This window comes from Lutra lutra, chromosome 4, assembly GCF_902655055.1.
Source record: "Lutra lutra chromosome 4, mLutLut1.2, whole genome shotgun sequence".
NCBI lineage: Eukaryota > Metazoa > Chordata > Mammalia > Carnivora > Mustelidae > Lutra > Lutra lutra.
In genome coordinates, this window is record NC_062281.1 from 76,762,378 (window position 1) to 76,780,274 (window position 17,897).

Here is a 17,897-nt window from a genome sequence, read left to right on the forward strand (position 1 = left end):
AAACACCTACAGCTGAAGCCTCAAATATGGAAATGATATGAAATGTACAAGGATAGACTACCTAGAGCTCCTTCCAATGCGAAAGCATTCTCACCCACCAACAGTTCCTGAGGTCTTCGAGAGTGCCAACTTTATTCCCAGGACATGGTCAGCACACTGATGATTCTTCTAGGCATTCAAACTATGTATGCAGTTTCTCCTATCATTTTTTTAATCTTTTTTTTTAATTTTGTTTATTCATTTGACAGATCACAAGTAGGCAGAGAGGCAGGCAGAGAGAGAGGAAGAAGCAGGCTCCCTGCTAAGCAGAGAGCCCGATGCAGGGCTCGATCCCAGGACCCTGGGATCATGACCTGAGCTGAAGGCAGAGGCTTTAACCCACTGAGCCACCCAGGTGCCCCTCTCTTTTAATTTTCCCTTTAGTACCTGAGGCTGTCACAGCCATTCCAATAAGCTCAGTGAATATAACGTTATTTACAAAAACATTAATGCAAATTGACCCAAATTTAATTTTTAAATAGATAATATCTGGTACTTTTAGAAAAGGGATAATTAAAAATAATTGCCTTGTAAATCAGTGTTTTAGGCTGATAATTTTTCCAATCAGATTTAAAGAAACATACTAGTTTTGTAATGAAAAAAAAAATACAGTTTACCTCACAAAGTGAAGGCTTATTTGTGTTGCCTATTAATTCCGACTGGAGTTGGATGATCATAACAAGGTCCTTAGTGGGACTGAATCTGCTTATTTGTTAAATATAAACTTGTAACTAATCACATTTGTTTGCATCTGGATGTGTTGAACAATTCCTAAGTTCTTTACTCCATAAGGGAAAAGGTTTACCTTCGATGGCTATATACTACTGGTTTGGGAAGGAAAATTATCTTCTTAATTAAGTCAATAAGGTATTCTCAACACTGATGTATTTGAATACATGATATGAACTCCCTTTTTTAAAAAAGTCTATACTTACTTGAATGTGCAGCTCACATACCAGTCATTTGGCAAACATTCTTTTTGTAAAGGATTTTATTTATTTATTTGACAGAGAGAGAGAGAGCTCAAGTAGAAGGAGTGGCAGGCAGAAGAAGGAGAAGCAGGCCCACAAGGAGCTGGATGCCAGGCTCCATCCCAGGACCCTGAGATCATGACCTGAGCTGAAGACAGACACTTAACAGACTGAGCCACCCAGCTGCCCCAATTTGGCAAAAATTCCTAACACCGTCTGGGTTTGGAATGGTTCTTGAACCATAACCACTAAACATCAATCTAGCTTTGCCTCTACAAGGTTCAAGAGCTAGTCAGTCATGTTAAAACCAAAACATGAAATTTCAAATAAATTAAAGTATATATTCTGTTAACCAAAGAGGGAGGATTCAATATATAAGATTTATCCCATTATATGAGACATAATATTTCTACATTTATACAAAGAAAGCAGTTTGACTTGATATGAACAAACTAGAGAAAAATTTGGGGACTAACAGAGAACTAAAACATTCCAAAATACAGTATTTTTAAGAGAATGAATTTACTTTTAACTATCTTTTAACTTATAATTATCTTTCAGTTATCTTTTACAATTTTGATACCTCTCTGCCTTCTTAAGCTAATAATTCAAAGAATTACTTAACCTTTCTTTATGTCTCAGGGGCATTCACATATCTTCTCTAACCAGGTTGACACTCAGCAGTGACTTTTGAGGGGCCCTTTATCTCTAAATAGACTGGTCCACACGTCCTCACTGAAATATCAGAAGATCTACCCTGTCAGCTTTGACTGCATTCAGACAAGAATGTATCCTGCTTCTAAGTTGGGCCTAAGGAGAGTCTTTTATTCATTCACTGATGCATTCAGGCGACACATATTTCCTGTGTATCTACTATGTGTGGCACTAGAAAGGATAGCAAGTAAGATAGTCACTAAATAAGGTAGAAGACCTATGTGACAGCTGTTGGCCACATAGAGCCTTTGGTTTGGTTGGGTTTTGACTATTTCCCAATTTATGTTGGAAGTTCACTCAGCTTCTCATTTAACAGATTTACAGTATTTCGAAACAGCATAGTCCACTCCTCTGTTATCTTTCATTTGTATTTATGCATCACAGGTAAAGTGTTAACAAAACCTTTTGTTTTTCTGCAAGAGAATTTTCTCTTAGGTTAACTTCCTATAGCTCTGTTCTCCTAGCAACCTATAAAAGCCAAATGTCAAATATGTTTCTAAGCAACGCTGCTTACGACTAAAAAAAAGAAAGAAAAAAGAAAAAGAAAAAGAAAAAAGGATCACCAATTGGTAACTTGCATCAGACTGAGAGAAATTATAAATGAATTATAAACTCTTGATGGGGAGGAGCACCATTCACTGGGCTTCCTGGAGCTAGAGGATTCTGGTAACTGGGTTTGCAGAATTTATGCCCATGAAACTGTGGGTCTATGGAGCATGAGACTTTAATGCCTGGGCAGATCCTACACTTGGCCTGTATCAGTCTCCTAACACCAGAGCTGGATCTGACAAGAAGTTTCCTGGACATGTGTGTTGAATTCTGTAAGGCCTACCCCCATACAAATCAGGGGAGTGTCTGCCACTGCCCCCTGGCCCCTGAAGCTCCTCTCATACCCTCTGGGTAGACTCTCACCACACCTGCCTTCTGAGTCTGAATGTTGAGTTGAACCTAACAAGACTCCCTAGTGGGCATTGAACTTTTCCTTCCCCTTTCAGCAACTTGGAACTTTTAGAATATGTAATAGTGTCCATGTAACTCTTCCAGATCTTCACATTTAGTCATGAAATCTATCCAATCAAAACTACAAAACTGAACTGATTGTGTCTAAAATTTGGTCACATCTATTCTTTTCTTCCACCAAGTTTTCAAAAAGCAGACCAGTTACTATAACACTTTCCATGTGAGGTCCTACCTTGTGTGATCACAGTACTTAAAGCATTTCTAGGCATGTTGTTTTGGAGAAGAGAAGATTCATTGGTAGTTACTCTCCTTCCACAAGTTTTCCTAATCAAATGCAATTAAGAATAGTCCAAAATGTTAACATGTGGAGACAGTATTTAATAATGAATTTGCCATTTTTAAACTAAATACTTGAAAAAAATTTAAAAGCTGAGGAGATAGGAATCGTTTTTGAGGACGCTAAAAGAGACAACTAGAATCTTCTGTGGGTTTTAGGAAATAAGAGCACTTTCTCTTGCAAAAGTTCTTTTCCTAAAGTAAGCCTTTCCTTTCCTTGATACTGGAAAAGACACAGATTTTGGCTTAACATAAGAAGGAACTCGGGATGTCTGGGTGGCTCAGTCAGTTAAGCAGCTGCCTTCAGCTCAGGTCACGATCCCTGGAGTCCTGGGATTGACTCCCACATCGGGTTCCCTGCTCAGGAGGGAGTCTGTTTCTTCCTCTGCCTGCTCTGCCTGCCACTCTTCCTGCTTGTTCTTTCTCTCTCTGACAAATAAATAAATAAAATCTTAAAAAAAAAAAAAAGAAGAAGAAGAGGTAACTGTCTAATACCAACAGCGGCCTGAGATCAAGTGACTCTTAAGTTTGACTCTTGAAAATGGACTTTTCCATTTCTGAAAATCAAGGGTTAATGACTAAATTATCTGGGTCCCTTCCTATCCTGAAAATCTCTATTTAGGGTTTATTTTTGCAATAAATCTGTATTGAAGAACTACATGTAAAGTATAATATTTGTGGAATTACTGAGTGTACTTTTGACTCATAAACAGAACTCAGTAAGAGAAAAAGGAAATAGGAGAGTCTGGGGTCACTTTGCAAATTTGATAGAACAATGAAAAGTAAGCAGAAAAGCCAGAAATAAAATAGAGAATATCTTATTTTAGAAGAATTATACCTTAGGGTGGAACGTGCTTTTTCTGGAAGGAATATTAGAAACTTCTCAGAATGAGGAATGATCCCCCACCATGAGCCAAGAGGCAAGATGGAGAATAGCAGGCTCTTCAAGCAAGGCTCTCAACTGGCTGTTGGGTCACTTGGGTATGCAAACTTCAGTTTAGGTCTGAATTGTCTAGGACATTAGGGTTCTTGAGACATGATGTGGGGAAAGAAAATTGTGATAAGCTAACTAAAGAGCAGAGGAACTTTCAGGGTGGGGACAAACTCCTGAAATGGAAAATGTTATTGTGCTTCTCCCATATGTTATGTGATAAAGCTTATTTTTCCCATCCATTCATACCACGCTTCACTTAGCCCCCAAGGAACTGGATCTGTCTTCGATAACACTATTAACATAAAATGGTAAGTAGGGTCTTCAGGTGCATTCAGAATGGAAGCAGAGTTGGCCCAGAAAAGTTCTACATACTTGGGTCACAGGGATGACAAGAAAAAAGAATATATGTATATATATTTTTTCTCTCTCTCTCTCTCTTTCTCTCTCTCTCTTTCTCTCTCTCTCTCTCTATATATATATATAAAAGAAAACAGTGAGGAAAATACACCATCCCTCCTTAAAATGAAAAGATGTGTCCAGCAATCATCCCAGACTCAGGAGCAGGAAGCAGGCTCCTGGATCACCATGGTCTCAGTAGCTTCAAGGCACTTCAGTGAAGAGGGGCCCTGGTGTGAGGACCAGGGAGCTGTGTGAGGCTGGGACAGAGGGTGCAGGGCTCAGCAGAAAGTAAAATGTGGGGATCTCTGTTCAAAAAGCAGGGAAAAGTGATCATTCTGACACATGGACAAACCTATAAATTTTTTTAAATTTGTTTCCTAGTTTATATAATACAATAAATAATACGTAGGTTATGATAACTTTATTGATTAGAAGATTTTCCTGGCTCTATTTTTTGCAGATTCATTTCTTAAACTACCAAAATCCATATTTTTGCAACTTCATTTTCAATCGGTAGAATCACTCTAGGCAAATAAAAGACTGCAGATAATATTTTTAACTTTGAAAAGGAACTTTCTGCTGATGAAATTGTTGCTAGAACTTATGAAATTATATCATAGACTATAACACTATGATAATTTTTTTCAATAGGACACATTTCCTGGTAAATTATTTTGAAACATAAATGTTACTACATCTAGAGCTGATAAATCTTATGGAACTTTTGTAAAAATATTAAGTCCTAATACAATCCAGATGCATGTGAAGTTTATATCTAATTTTAAATGCAAATGTGTACAATGGCATTTTAATGTTTTCTCTGACATTTCCTATAACTTGTGGCTGTTGTACAAGGAACCAAGATGTACTTCATGGTTTGTTCATAATTCAAAATGCCTGTTGATGCCTTCTGTCGCTGTATCTTCAATTACAAGAGAAAAAGTAATTTTGAAATTGTTTTCCTTACTAGTAATTGGTTCATATGAAACTGCAACTGAAAGGTATTTTTTCCATCCTATGCAAGAAACCTTAACTTTAATTTCTAGGGGCATCTGGGTGGTTCACTCGATTTAGTGTCTGTCTACAGCACTGGTCGTGATCCCAGCCAGGGTCCTGGGATCAAGCCCTAAGTGGGGCTCCCTGCTCAACGGGGACCCTGCTTCTCCCTCTCCCTCTGCCTGCTGCTCTCCTGCTTGTGTGCTCTCTCTCAAATAAATAAATAAAATCTTTTTTAAAAAATAAATTTAATTTTTATTCCTGAGTCTGTGAATGTTTGCTTGGCAACATACAGCAGTTTTCACAACCAGAAGTTCTAAATCTTTGAGGAATTCTAATAACTCTTTGATGTGCTTTATTACAATGTCATGTACACTTTGATTTTGCGATGATTTACCGACACAGTTTACTGCCAGGGAACTGGCCATTTCTGTGCTCGTGCTCAGATGGGAGATTTAATATTTGTGCAGATGCCTCAGGGCCAGGCTATGGGGACAATGAGCAAGACTGCCTTCAACCCCTGATCTTGACACTGCTCCCCACGTGGGACTTTCTGTCTCTTGCATCTATCACCACTGCCAACTCCCTGGCTGCTGCTGCTGCCACTGACCAGGGCCCAGGTTCAAGCGTAGCCACCTCCTGGGGTCTGTGGTACCCCAGACTGCCCCAAGGCACACGCATGCACGCAGAGCCCACTGTTGTATGTGCGCCCTCCACCCTGTACATGGGCAGCTGAGGACCACAACGCCATGAGCACACTGCCACGCAGCTTACTGTCTGTACTCATGCACACGCTACAGTGGGCTATCAGACTCAATTTATAAAAGTCAAGTTCAAAGACAAATGGTGACAAATTTTAAGATAGCAAAGGCAGACACAACACTGAGGATAAGGCTCTCCTTAGTGCAAGACCTTAAGTAGTTTACATATTGAAGGTCCTTAAAGTGGTCCCTGTACCTGTGTGTCACACACTATGCTGGATCTCCTATGAGAGAGACCAGGGGCCAGCTGGTTCAGACTCAATCCCCAACTTACCCACTAGTTGACCTTCACCAAGGTTGCTCAGCCCTGGTTAATCTAACCTGTAAAATGAGAGTAATAACATGCCACGAGTCAGAAAAGTGAGGACATGATGGATGTGGGGTGGGGTTGGGGGTGAAAGGATTGCTTTACAATAACCCACATAAAGCTCTTAGCACAGTGCTGGCATAGAGCAAATACTCAATAAATTAAAGCTCTCGGGGAGCCTGGGTGGCTCAGTGGGTTAAGCCTCTGCCTTTAGCTCCGTTCACGATCTCAGGATCCTAGGATCGAGCCCTGCATCAGGCTCTCTGCTCAGCAGGAAGCCGGCTTCTCCCCACCCCCCGCTCTCTGCCTGCTTCTCTGCCTGCTTGTGATCTCTCTCTCCCTCTGTATCAAATAAATAAATTAAATATTTAAAATTAATTAATTAATCAATTAATTAAAGCTCTCAATATTTTATTGCCCGTGATTAGGAGAAGGGGAGCATTGCAGCCAAGATCGTGGTCCTGATTCAAATGCGTTCCTGGTGCCACCAATTGCAAACCATGACTCCGGGCAAGTCGATCTGTCTGTGCCCAGGTTTCTCATCTGTAATAAAACACATTGATGAATCCAGGCAAAGAACTTAGAAAAGTGCATGGCACACTGCAAGTACTTGGTACTGGCTATTCATATATGTCAGTATCATAATGTATTCTCAGTGTGTGTTGTGATGCTCACCTTATGGATAAGAAACCAAAGCTCTGAAAGGTCAAGTAGCAGCTTATCTGGCATCACACAGACGTAAGGGGTAGAACCAGCTCTCAGACACATGCTACTCCACCACACCCAGCCCTAGAGCCTAGACTCACACCCACTAGCTATTCCCCAAAATAGAAGACATTCAAAGCAAAACTGATATAGTTGACTGGGCACTGAGGGTTCCACAGTGCCAGAGTTACTTCTGCAAAACCACATTAGAAAACTTCTGGGATTAACTGATTTCCAAACCCTTTCTGCTCTAACACCCAATAAATCCAAATAAAAATATTTGATCTTTTCTCCGTTTGAGTTTCACTCACTGGTGGCTTCCATGGTGTACACCCGAACTACCCTCGACAGTGAGGATCCTGTCCTGAACCCTGGAGGAGATCAGCAAATGATGACCACACACTGTTATCACCGGATAGTATCAGCTCTGACTTCAAGCTAGCTGTCTCAATTACCCACCGCCTGCCCCAGTTTCTGCTGAGCCAAGGGCCAGTGCAATTTTTACCACACTTCCCCATCCATCCCTGGAGGCCCTCTCCTCAGGCTCAGCCCTATGGGCATACCAGACACGCTGGTCCAGTCTCGCCCCAGCAGGGGGAAGCGGGCAGCTGGCTGGGAGCAGAAAGGGGACAAAGAAAGACCTCCCACAGTGGAAGACAAGTCAGGTGCAGGGACTGCTGATCTGTACAGGGGACAGGTATTTGTCCCTCCCAGGGAGAGGGCTCCCCACAGGCAAACCAAAAGAGCTGTTTCTCCAGAAGTTTTTATTTACTACTGTCATTCTTCAAACTGTGAAGATCCCTCCAGCATACGATGTGCAAAACTCACAATCATGAATTTGATTATATGGAAGCTCTTTGTGAATTGCTCTCTTAAAGACTATGAGTCTACAGTCAAACTTATTTTCTCAAGATTTTATTTATTTGAGAAAGAGTGAGAGAGTGAGCAAGCAAGAACACAAGCAGGGAAGCTGCAGAGGGAGAAGGAGAAGCAGACTTCCTGCTGTACAGGGAGCCCCAAGTGGGGCTGGACCCCAGGACCCTGAGATCATGAACTGAGCTACCCAGGCGCCCCCACTGTTAAACTTCCGAGGAATCAGAAAGAGATTGCCTGTCTTGGCGCAGGACTCTCCTGCTACATGTGCCGGACTCACCTGGGAGCACTGCAGGGGTGGGTGAGGCGAGTGGAAGGACCTGCGTGGGTAGGAAGGGAAGAGTGGGAATGGGAATGTGCAAACTGGGGTGTGTGCTTTGGTGCAGGTGCAGGAACAGGCACCACGTGCTAACGGTGGGAGCACCCCGAGCCTCCTTCTGGGGGCGCTGTGCACTGCACCCATGCACAGCTCTGGAAGCTTCACAGCGTCCTCACCAAGCACGAGCCTTTGCAATTTGACAAGAAAATCCTCAGGTGGACCTGGAATTTTTAAAAGCCCACTTTGGCCCTGCCAGAATGAGAGGTGCTGGAAGAAACCCAGCCCAAGTGAAAGCTTGTTGCATATGACTGAACTCACCATTACACCTATTTGGCAGGGACTGCCCCTGCCCAAAGGGCTGCAGGACATGAAGTCTTAACAAAGTGGAACTACCTAAGAATACTCAGTGGCACAACCAAGCTGCATTTTCTGCCCAGGCTCAGGCTGAAAGATATTCTACACGACAAACTATTCACCTGAATACCATCACCATTATTGGCAACAATAGGAGGTTGGTAAAATCAGGGGATACTTCACATAAAATAGTTGCCATGATTTCAAGTTGGTGAAAGCAGCACAATGTCTTTTTGTTTAAGTAAACTTCCTGTTGAACTACAACCTACATTAAGGCAAGTTCACCAAGTATGTACAGCTGGATCAGTTTCTCCATAGGGAACACACCTGTGTCACCTCTGCCCAGATCTACTTGGGTCAGTCTTTTGCTCCACATTATGTCGGTGAATTTTTTCCACAAATTGTGTTCAGCAGTACTTCAATCTTTTTCATTATCATATAATATACTGCTGTATGAAAAGGCCACAAGTGATCGGGATATTTGGGCCGTTATAAATAATGCTAAAATAAACACTTGGTATAGATTATAGAATGAGGTTAACAAATCACCAAGCGCTTTTTCAACTCAAAACTAATTTCTAACCCTAGCAATTTATATTTGATATTTGGATATGCTGTTTACTTTATTCCCTGGCTTCTAGCTAGATGAAGCAAGTTTCAAAAGTTTTACAAATTGGTAACTATTAATTGCAACATCTATTACTAACATGATAAAATGCTAAAATGGTCATTATCAAGGCAATAGAAAAGGCAATAAAAAATTTTTAAAGAAAGAAAACTTGCTCTATGTCAATGGTCTTCTAACTTGTCTGAAGAGCCCCTAAAACAACTTTTGTAGTGATATATCTTCTCATACATTTTTAACTTGTCATCTGTAATTTTTTATATTTTTAAAAATTATAAATGTAAGTAATTGAAAAGATGCAATTTCTTATGTACTGTGTATTTCATGTACTTAAAGTATATTTTTCATGATAGCTTGAAGCTGTAGAGTGATGTCTGCCATGTAAATAACAGAGCCAGTCCTCGGGGTCAAATGATTGTGAAGCAAAATTACACTTAACTATTAGAAGAAAATCTAACTTGGGTTTGAAAATCTCTGGGTAAACATTTTTTTATCTTTTTTTTTTTTTAAAGATTTTATTTATTTGACAGACAGAGATCACAAGTAGGCAGAGAGGCATGTGGGGTGGGGGGGAGCAGGCTCCCTGCAGAGCAGAGAGCCCGATTCGAGGCTCCATCCCAGGACCGAGATCATCACCTGAGCTGAAAGCAGAGGCTTAACCAGAAAAGTGGCCCCTCATTTCCTCTTTTATTTTTTATTTTTTTTTAAGATTTTATTTATTCATTTGACAGAGAGAGATCACAAGTAGGCAGAGAGGCAGGCAGAGAGAGAGGAAGAAGCAGGCTTCTGAGCAGAGAGCCCGATGCGGGGCTCGATCCCAGGACCCTGAGACCATGACCTGAGCCGAAGGCAGCGGCTTAACCCGCTGAGCCACCCAGGCGCCCCTCATTTCCTCTTTTAAAATCATCAGTTCAGGTGCACCTGGGTGGCTCAATCAGTTAAGCAACTGCCTGCATCAGGCTCCTTGCTCAGGGGGAGCCTGCTCCTCCCTCTCTCTCTGCCTGCCAATTCCTCTGCTTGTGCATGCACTCTATCAAATAAATAAATAGAATCTTAAACATGAAATAAAATAAATGAAATAATAATTCAGTGCAGAAAAGGAGCTAGGTAATAAGAAAGTAAAATTACTTGGGGCTAAGGCTATGTTGAGCTGGTTTGCCAGGAGTTTGTTTGAGTTTGTCAGGAGGTAGGGAAGAGGGGTATATCTGTCCAAACTGGGTGCTCATGTACTGGGGAGAAGAGGCAAAAACACAAAGCCTATAAATAGCAAGAGGATTGGCTGGGAACCATCCATATATGCCCAGAATCCCAGAAAGGTTACACTGCTAAGGGTGTTGAACTAGGGAAGAGGGGAGCGCCTTAGAGACAGTGTGTTGGGGCCAGAATTTACACCATATCTGTTACCTCCACTCTCCGATAAATAAGCCAAATAGTGAGTTTAAAGTGCTCCTAAGAGAAGATATTGGGGTGACTGAATGCACCCCAATAAGGCACACCTGCACAACAACGTAAATTTACTAAAACCAGACTAGACACTGAAAATAAGTGAACTTTCTAGCATGCAAATTACACTTCAATAAAACTTTATAGGGTGGGGGTTGAAGAGGGGGAGGATTGCCTGTCTTACTTCTCATCCTGATCACGGATCCATCCACCAGCAAATTGTTCTAAAGCTAATACAAGCAATTAATGTCCTTCAGTAGTAGTATTTCCACTGATTAAAGATAGAATGAAAAGGGGGAAGAAACTCAAGAAGAGAAAAGCAAAATAAAGAGAGGAGAAAACTTATAGGTGTACCATGACACACTGGCTGTGTTTGAAGGATCTCCCAGAATGATTACACAACCGAGGCAGAGAAAACCAGGTCAAATCTGCATACGTTCATTACTAAACTCATGATTGCTCAAAATTTTTTTTAAAAAGTTCGTTACAGGCGATAATGATCTTGGAATAAATAGAGGAGCAAAAATAAACTATAACACCACTTCCTTTTGTATTTTTCCGGGACAGGCAGAATGGGAAAGTTTGGCAGTGTGCTGGGCACAGGGAATTCCAGTCACATACCCTGTCCCATCACTGTCTCCCCTGAGCCTTAGTCTTCTGAAACTTCTTAGTTTCTTTGGAATATGATTACTTTCCCAGTAAGGTGGCAGTAAAAGTGTCCCATCTCTTTCAACCCTTGGATTACTATTCCTATGTGTTGTTCTTCGTACACTTTCACATGAGTCAAATATATCTAATACTGCTTCTTGTCATGGTAAGTGCAGATCTACCTATCAATGAATTCTGTTCCTAAATTTTAGAATCTCCTGCTACCAAAATCAAGTCTCCCCAGATAATATATTTTGGTAAAACTACTATATTTTGAATGCATCATTGGGTGACTAGATTTCTTCCACTATTTTGCAAAGTAATCCCCAAAGACAATACGTTCTTAAAATAGAGTCCTTTTTAGACAGCAAGTATGTACATTTTAATCATTATTTGCGTTTTTGATATAATAAAACAATGCATGAAATTTGTTTAAAAAATCTAATAATACAGAAACAGACATCAGAACATGGGAAGTCTCCTTTCATGCCTCTTAATTTTCTTTCCTGCTGGGGTAACCACTGGGAATGGCCCCATCTGTATTTACAAACACACACACACACACAGAGTCACACACTCACAATGTACTCATAAATTTGACTTCAGTGGAGTAATTCTGTACTTTTTTGTTCACTTAACACACCCTGGAGATCTTTTCCTGCCAGTAAATATAGTTCTAACTTCATTCGTTTTATATAGTTCCCAGAATTCTATTATGTGACTACACCATGATTAATAGGGTACATGGGCCTTTAAGTAGTTTCTAGTTTTTTACTATTGCAAACAAGCTTCATTGATTCCTAGACTTGGAGGAGAAGCATCACAAGGCATGATGGTTACTGCCCAATTGCTTTGCATAAAGGATGGGCCAGTTTATACTCCCACGCACAATACATGAGAATGCCTGTGTTCTCACGTGTTCACCATTCCTGAATTTTAATCTAACTTTTTAATGTCTCAGTATTGATGGGTAAATAAAAATAATATTCCAATTTAATTTGCATTTTCCTGAATATCAGGGAAATTTAGGATCTTTTCAGAGTCATTTGTATTTATTTGCCTATGAATTGTCTGTGCATTTCTTTTCTAAGTTTTAAGTTTAATTCCAGTTAGTTAACATATAGTATAGTATTAGTTTCAGGTGTACAATATAGTGCTTCAACTTTTCCATGTATCACTTGGTGCTCATGACAGCAAGTGCCCTCCTTAATCCCCACTACCTCTTTAACCCATCCACCCTCCCACCTCCCCTCTGGTAACTTCTGTTTGTTCTCTATGATTAAGAATCTGGGGTGCCTGGGTGGCTCAGTCAATTGAGCTTCCACCTCTTGTTTCCAGCTCAGGTTATAATCTTGGAGTTGCGAGATAGAGCCCTGTATTGGACTCCATGCTTAGGTGGGAGTCTGCTTGAGGTTCTCTCTCTCTCCCTCTCCCTCTGCCCCTCCTCCCACTAATGCATGTACTCTCTAAATAAATAAATAAAATCTTTTTAAAAAGAGTCTGTTTCTTGATCTGTCTCTCCTCTTTTTTCCCCCGTTCTCATTTGTTTTGTTTCTTAAATTCCATGTATGAATGAATTCATATGGTATTTGTCTTTCTCTGACTGACTTATTTGGCTTAGCATTATACTCCCTAGATCCATCCAGATCATTGCAAATGGCAAGACTTCATTCTTCTTATTTTATTTATTTATTTAACAGAGAAAGAGACAGCGAGAGAGGGAACACAAGCAGGGGGAGTGGGAGAGGGAGAAGCAGGCTTCCCATTGAGCAAGGAACCTAACACAGGGGTTGATCCCAAGACCCTGGAATTACAACCTGAGCCAAAGGCAGATGCTTAACGACTGAGCCATCCAGGTACCCCAAGATTCCATTCTTTTTTATGGCTGAGTAATATTTCATTATATATATTGCCTCTGCATTTCTTTACCTGTTTTTCCTACTGCCTTACTCAAATCAGTTTATAGAAATGCTATAAAATATGGCTTATTATCAATTCTTTATGTGAACATATTTTCTCCTACTCTATTGTGTGTCATTTTACATTGCTATACAGTATCTTCCCTTTCAATGGAATTTTGGGGAAAAAACAGGATATAAATGCATATACTCAGTTTACCAGCTTACATGGAGATGTCTGTATATCTGTATACTCTAAGAAACATTTTTATTTGGAAATACAAATATGTACATAATGGGAAGTTTGGAAAATACAAAAAGACACAAAGAAAAAAGTTCATCTATTTGAAAAGAAAAAAATGCTAAGACATTGGTGTATTTACTTCCAGCATTTCTAATGCATTCTAATGAAGACTATCAGAAAAACTGGATCATATATATATTTATTCTTATACTATGTTTTTATTTATTTAGTAAGTTAGTTGGTTTTAAAGATTTTATATATTCATTTGACAGAGAGTGAGAGAGAGAGGAGCAAGGGGAGGGGCAGAGAGAGATAGAGAAGCAGACTCCCCTCTCTGAGCAGTGTGCCCAACATGGGGCTCTGCCATCCCAGGACCTGATCCTGACCTGAGCCAAAGGAAGATGCTTAACTGACTGAGCCACCCAGCCACCTCAGTCTTATACTATGCTTTTTAAATAAACTAACATTATGTAAAAGTATTTTCCTATATACCCTTAAAAATATGATTTTATAAAAAATGGTTGTAGAGCCCTCAATCTGTGCATATTTGTTAGAAAATAATGATCAGTTTGTTTTTATTAACCTGCTCATTCCCCAAAAGAATAATGCATGATTCAATACAGTCTAAAATCTCCCTTCCAACCCATGACTCCCACTGACCAGTTTCCCTTCCTGAAGTCAACAAATGACACCTGATTATTTTCTAAATATAAAGTCCCATTGGTGGAACTAGGTGAGAGGGTATAAACCTTTCTAGCTCTCGATACATACTTGCTCTTCAGCAATGTATAAATTACACCACTCCCTTATGAAGACATGCTCTTTTTTTTCTAATATTTGTCACTTTGTAAGGCAAGAAACACTTCACTACTCATTTCCCTAAGAATAAAGTTAGAGCATGTTTTCTTTCCTATGTTCATCAGCCTAGTCTACAACTTCAGTCATTACATAGGCTTTTCCCAGCCTTTGCCACAAAAGACCTTTTAAAAATATTTTCTTGGGGTGCCTGGGTGGCTCACTCAGTTAAGCGTCTACCTTCAGCTGAGGTCATGATCCCAGGGTCCTGGAATTGTGTCCTGAGTAAGACTTCCTGCTCAGCGGGGAGCCTGCTTCTCCCTCTTTGCTCACTTGCGCTCTCTCTCTCTCTCTCAAATAAATAAAATCTTAAAAAAAGATAAGAATACATTCTTATCTTTCAGGATCATAGTCGACCTGCTGAGTTTCCCCTACTTCAAGTCAAATTGGGGTCTTCTCCAAACATCAAGGCTTATATTTTCCTTAATGACATCATTTATGAAATTGCCACTGTTTTACATTCAGACTTTGTTTTAACGGGATTTCTAATAATGCTTGAGATTTCTTTCCTGAGGTCTACTCTGACCTTCTCATTAGAAAGAAAAGTAGCAGCTCAGAACTTCACTCAAAGAAAACATGAAGCGTTCATGGGCTGGTGTTTTCCACTGGCCACCCATCTGACCTCTTGCAGGCAGGTGATGTGAGCTGGAGCCAGGTGAGACTAGTCTGCGCCAGAATTCACTACCACTCCCAGGTGTTGCTCACCTCCCCACCTTGGCCCATTCCATCTCCAAAATCTGAAAGACCTTTCCAGTTACCTCTCCTCATGGTGCAGGCTGGTTAGAGGCCCCTATTCTATGCACCCCAGGCACGGGGGTGCATGTCTATTGTGAAAATTAAAAACAAAACAAAACAAACCAAGAAAACAGGATGAGCCTTGAAAATTCGGAGCAGACAAAGCCAGTTGAGTCATAAGAGCAAAGTTTAATTTAGCTTATTTTATAAGACTAACTTGACCTGAGCTGTTTCTTGCTTATCCCTCTGACAAAACTTGCAACTGTTTCCCAAGGTCGATAGGTGGTAACCACTGACCAATTTCCTATCATTTAAGAAAATTCTAATATTATAACCAATCTCAGTGAAGAATAGTCACTGCCGTCTCACTATATAAGCTGCTTTAATATGAGACTCATTCCAGGTTTTGGTTTGAGCATTCCCAGTCTGCAAACTTTCTGGTGTCCGCCATAAACTTTCACTGACAACTAGTTCCTTGATTCACTGGTCTTATGTCTATTATTTCTGTACTTTTGACACTAACATCCACACATGTACAGTCCATGGATGTGCCCCCTTCACCTCCCCCACCCAGCTCCCCAAAGCTCTGCAGTGCTCCAGAGCCAAACACCAAGCTGGGTACAGCACTTGCCCGGCACAACACATGCCGGTAGGCAATGACTGCTGAGCTGAAACCCGTCCACACTCACCTGCCCCATTCACCTTCAGACATCACAACTATGCACTTTGCACAGCTCACCACTCCCTACAGAACACCCGTAATGCACCAAAATGACCTTCACAGCTCTTCGCTGCACTGGCTTTTCCAGACTTATACAACCCACCTGTTTCTTCTCATGGTCAAATAAAGAAGGAATGTTTAGTTCCTCACACAAAAATTGGGTAACCTGCTCTCCCTCGAGGTTTCACCACTTGTGTGTGTCTGACACAACCCTGAGTCAATTCCAAACACGGTCTTGTCCTGACTTGCTGGTTTTCCTTCAGCACTCTGTAATTTATGGATATTTCAGCTTCTTATATCACCCAACAAACTCCACCCTATATAATAAGCATTTCAGCAGTGACTTATTCTATATTAGAGGATTAGCTAATGTTGACTGAACATTTTTTTGGACAGCTATACCATTGTTATACTGTCTAGGTCTTGGTACACAGAGGTGTTCAGTGAACACTGATTGGACCAGAGTATGTTGTTGACTTTTTCTCCACATCATCTCCTTAGAACAAACCTCGCTCTCTCCTACTTCTTGGTCTCCCGCCAGTCCCGCACCCACTCCTGCCCAGCACCCCACCTTCCTTCCAAGAAGTCCCACACTTCTTTGGGCCATTGGGCCAGGGAAGCTGTTGTTGACCTTGATCCCAACTACAGGAGTCAGATTCTGCTGGGGAACTCCTGCCCTGCTCTGCACGCTGCAGAGAACTGACCCGGCTCCCTGCGCACTCCCTGCCGCCCACCCAAGGACTCCTGCTCCTGCCTCCTTTTTGGTCTCTAACACAAGGGTTCCCACTGGCCCTACCCCTCCAGGTTGTGCCTGGGGAACCTTCCAACCCATAAATTCTGACTTAATAATCCATGATGCATCCTGGATATCAGGATTTTTCAACATCCAGGGTTGATTATTGTATTCGAACCGTGTGCGTCCAGCTATAGCGATCCAATGTCCAGCCTTTATAACTGGCAGCCTGGGGGAAAAAGAGGAAGGGGAGGGTGGAAGGAAGGGAGGAAGGAAGGAAGGAAAGAAGGAAGGGAGGGAGGGAAGGAAGGAGGGAGGAAGGAAGAAAGGAAAGGAGGGAAGGAAGGAAGGAAAAGAAAAGAAAAGCCGAGTCAAGGGAGCCCCAAGGCGGGGCCCCAAGGTGGCTCCACCCAGTGCGAGGGCAGAGCCGTCCCCACCTCGGACTTGGCCTGGGGCAGACGCCGAGACAAACTCAGGAACCTCGCGCAGCCTGGAGCTTGCGACGCGGCGCCGGTGCCAGACTACTGCTTGTCGACTGATCGCGAGGGCTGCGTGTCCCGGGTGAGTTCCCGAAGTCCAGACCCGGGGCCGGACGAGACCTACGTGAGGAGGGGGCGCTGCACCCCTCCGAGGCGCCCGTGGCTCGGCGTCCAGCCAGCCACCCGCCTGCCGGCGGTAAAGCTGTGGCGGGGTGGCCTGAGGAAGGGGGGTGGGTGGCGTTGCGAGAGAGGGCGCGGGCCGGTGAGCCCCGGCCCTGAGGCTGGGAGTGAGCGGGCGAGAGCGCCACGCTGCTCTCTGCTGCCCAGCGCGTCTACCACTCTCTCCCCACCGTCCCCAGTTCATCACATACCTCTCACCAGGGCAGCTTGCTGCGTCCTGGCATGGGAGGCAGAAGACTTGTTTACATTGCATCAAGTTAGTTCAGCATTTTTCCCCCCCGAAGTAAGCTCTATGCCCAACATGGGGCTTGAACTCACGACTCTGAGATCGAGAGTTGCTGCTCTCCCGACTGAGCCAGTCAGGTGCCCCAAATTATTTCAGCTTTTGAACTAAGTAGTCAGGCCCTTTACACACCAAAGTGTGTAACCTGATTAAATTTAATGTGCCCTGTAACTTCCTAAGACAGAGTCTTTACACTAAAACAGAACCTTACATTTACTTTTGTTTTTAAGTATACTAACTGTTACCATCTTTCCTTGCTATGGGCAGGGATCTAATTTATATGCTAGCAGGAGCACCAGTCATAGCTCTAGCCAGTCCAGCCATTTTGCTGTTATGGGCCTGGCATTGTTCTAGGAAGGCCTCCACATTATGGGCATTAGGAGTG

General features: G+C 42.0%; 1 protein-coding gene across 2 annotated transcripts in view; it reads left to right on the top strand.

Annotated features, from left to right (window-relative positions):
• Positions 1–316: 316 nt before the first annotated feature.
• Positions 317–17,897, top strand: part of SDR16C5 (short chain dehydrogenase/reductase family 16C member 5) — a 33,349-nt gene continuing 15,768 nt past the window's right edge. The window contains exon 1 of one of the 2 annotated variants that reach the window (XM_047727699.1): positions 317–351. In XM_047727699.1, coding sequence (XP_047583655.1) covers positions 349–351 — 3 coding nt within the window. In that variant the 5' untranslated portion in view covers positions 317–348. Of the gene's footprint in view, positions 352–16,960; positions 17,132–17,897 lie in introns of those variants that run through there. The other variant, XM_047727700.1, reaches the window with a different exon arrangement.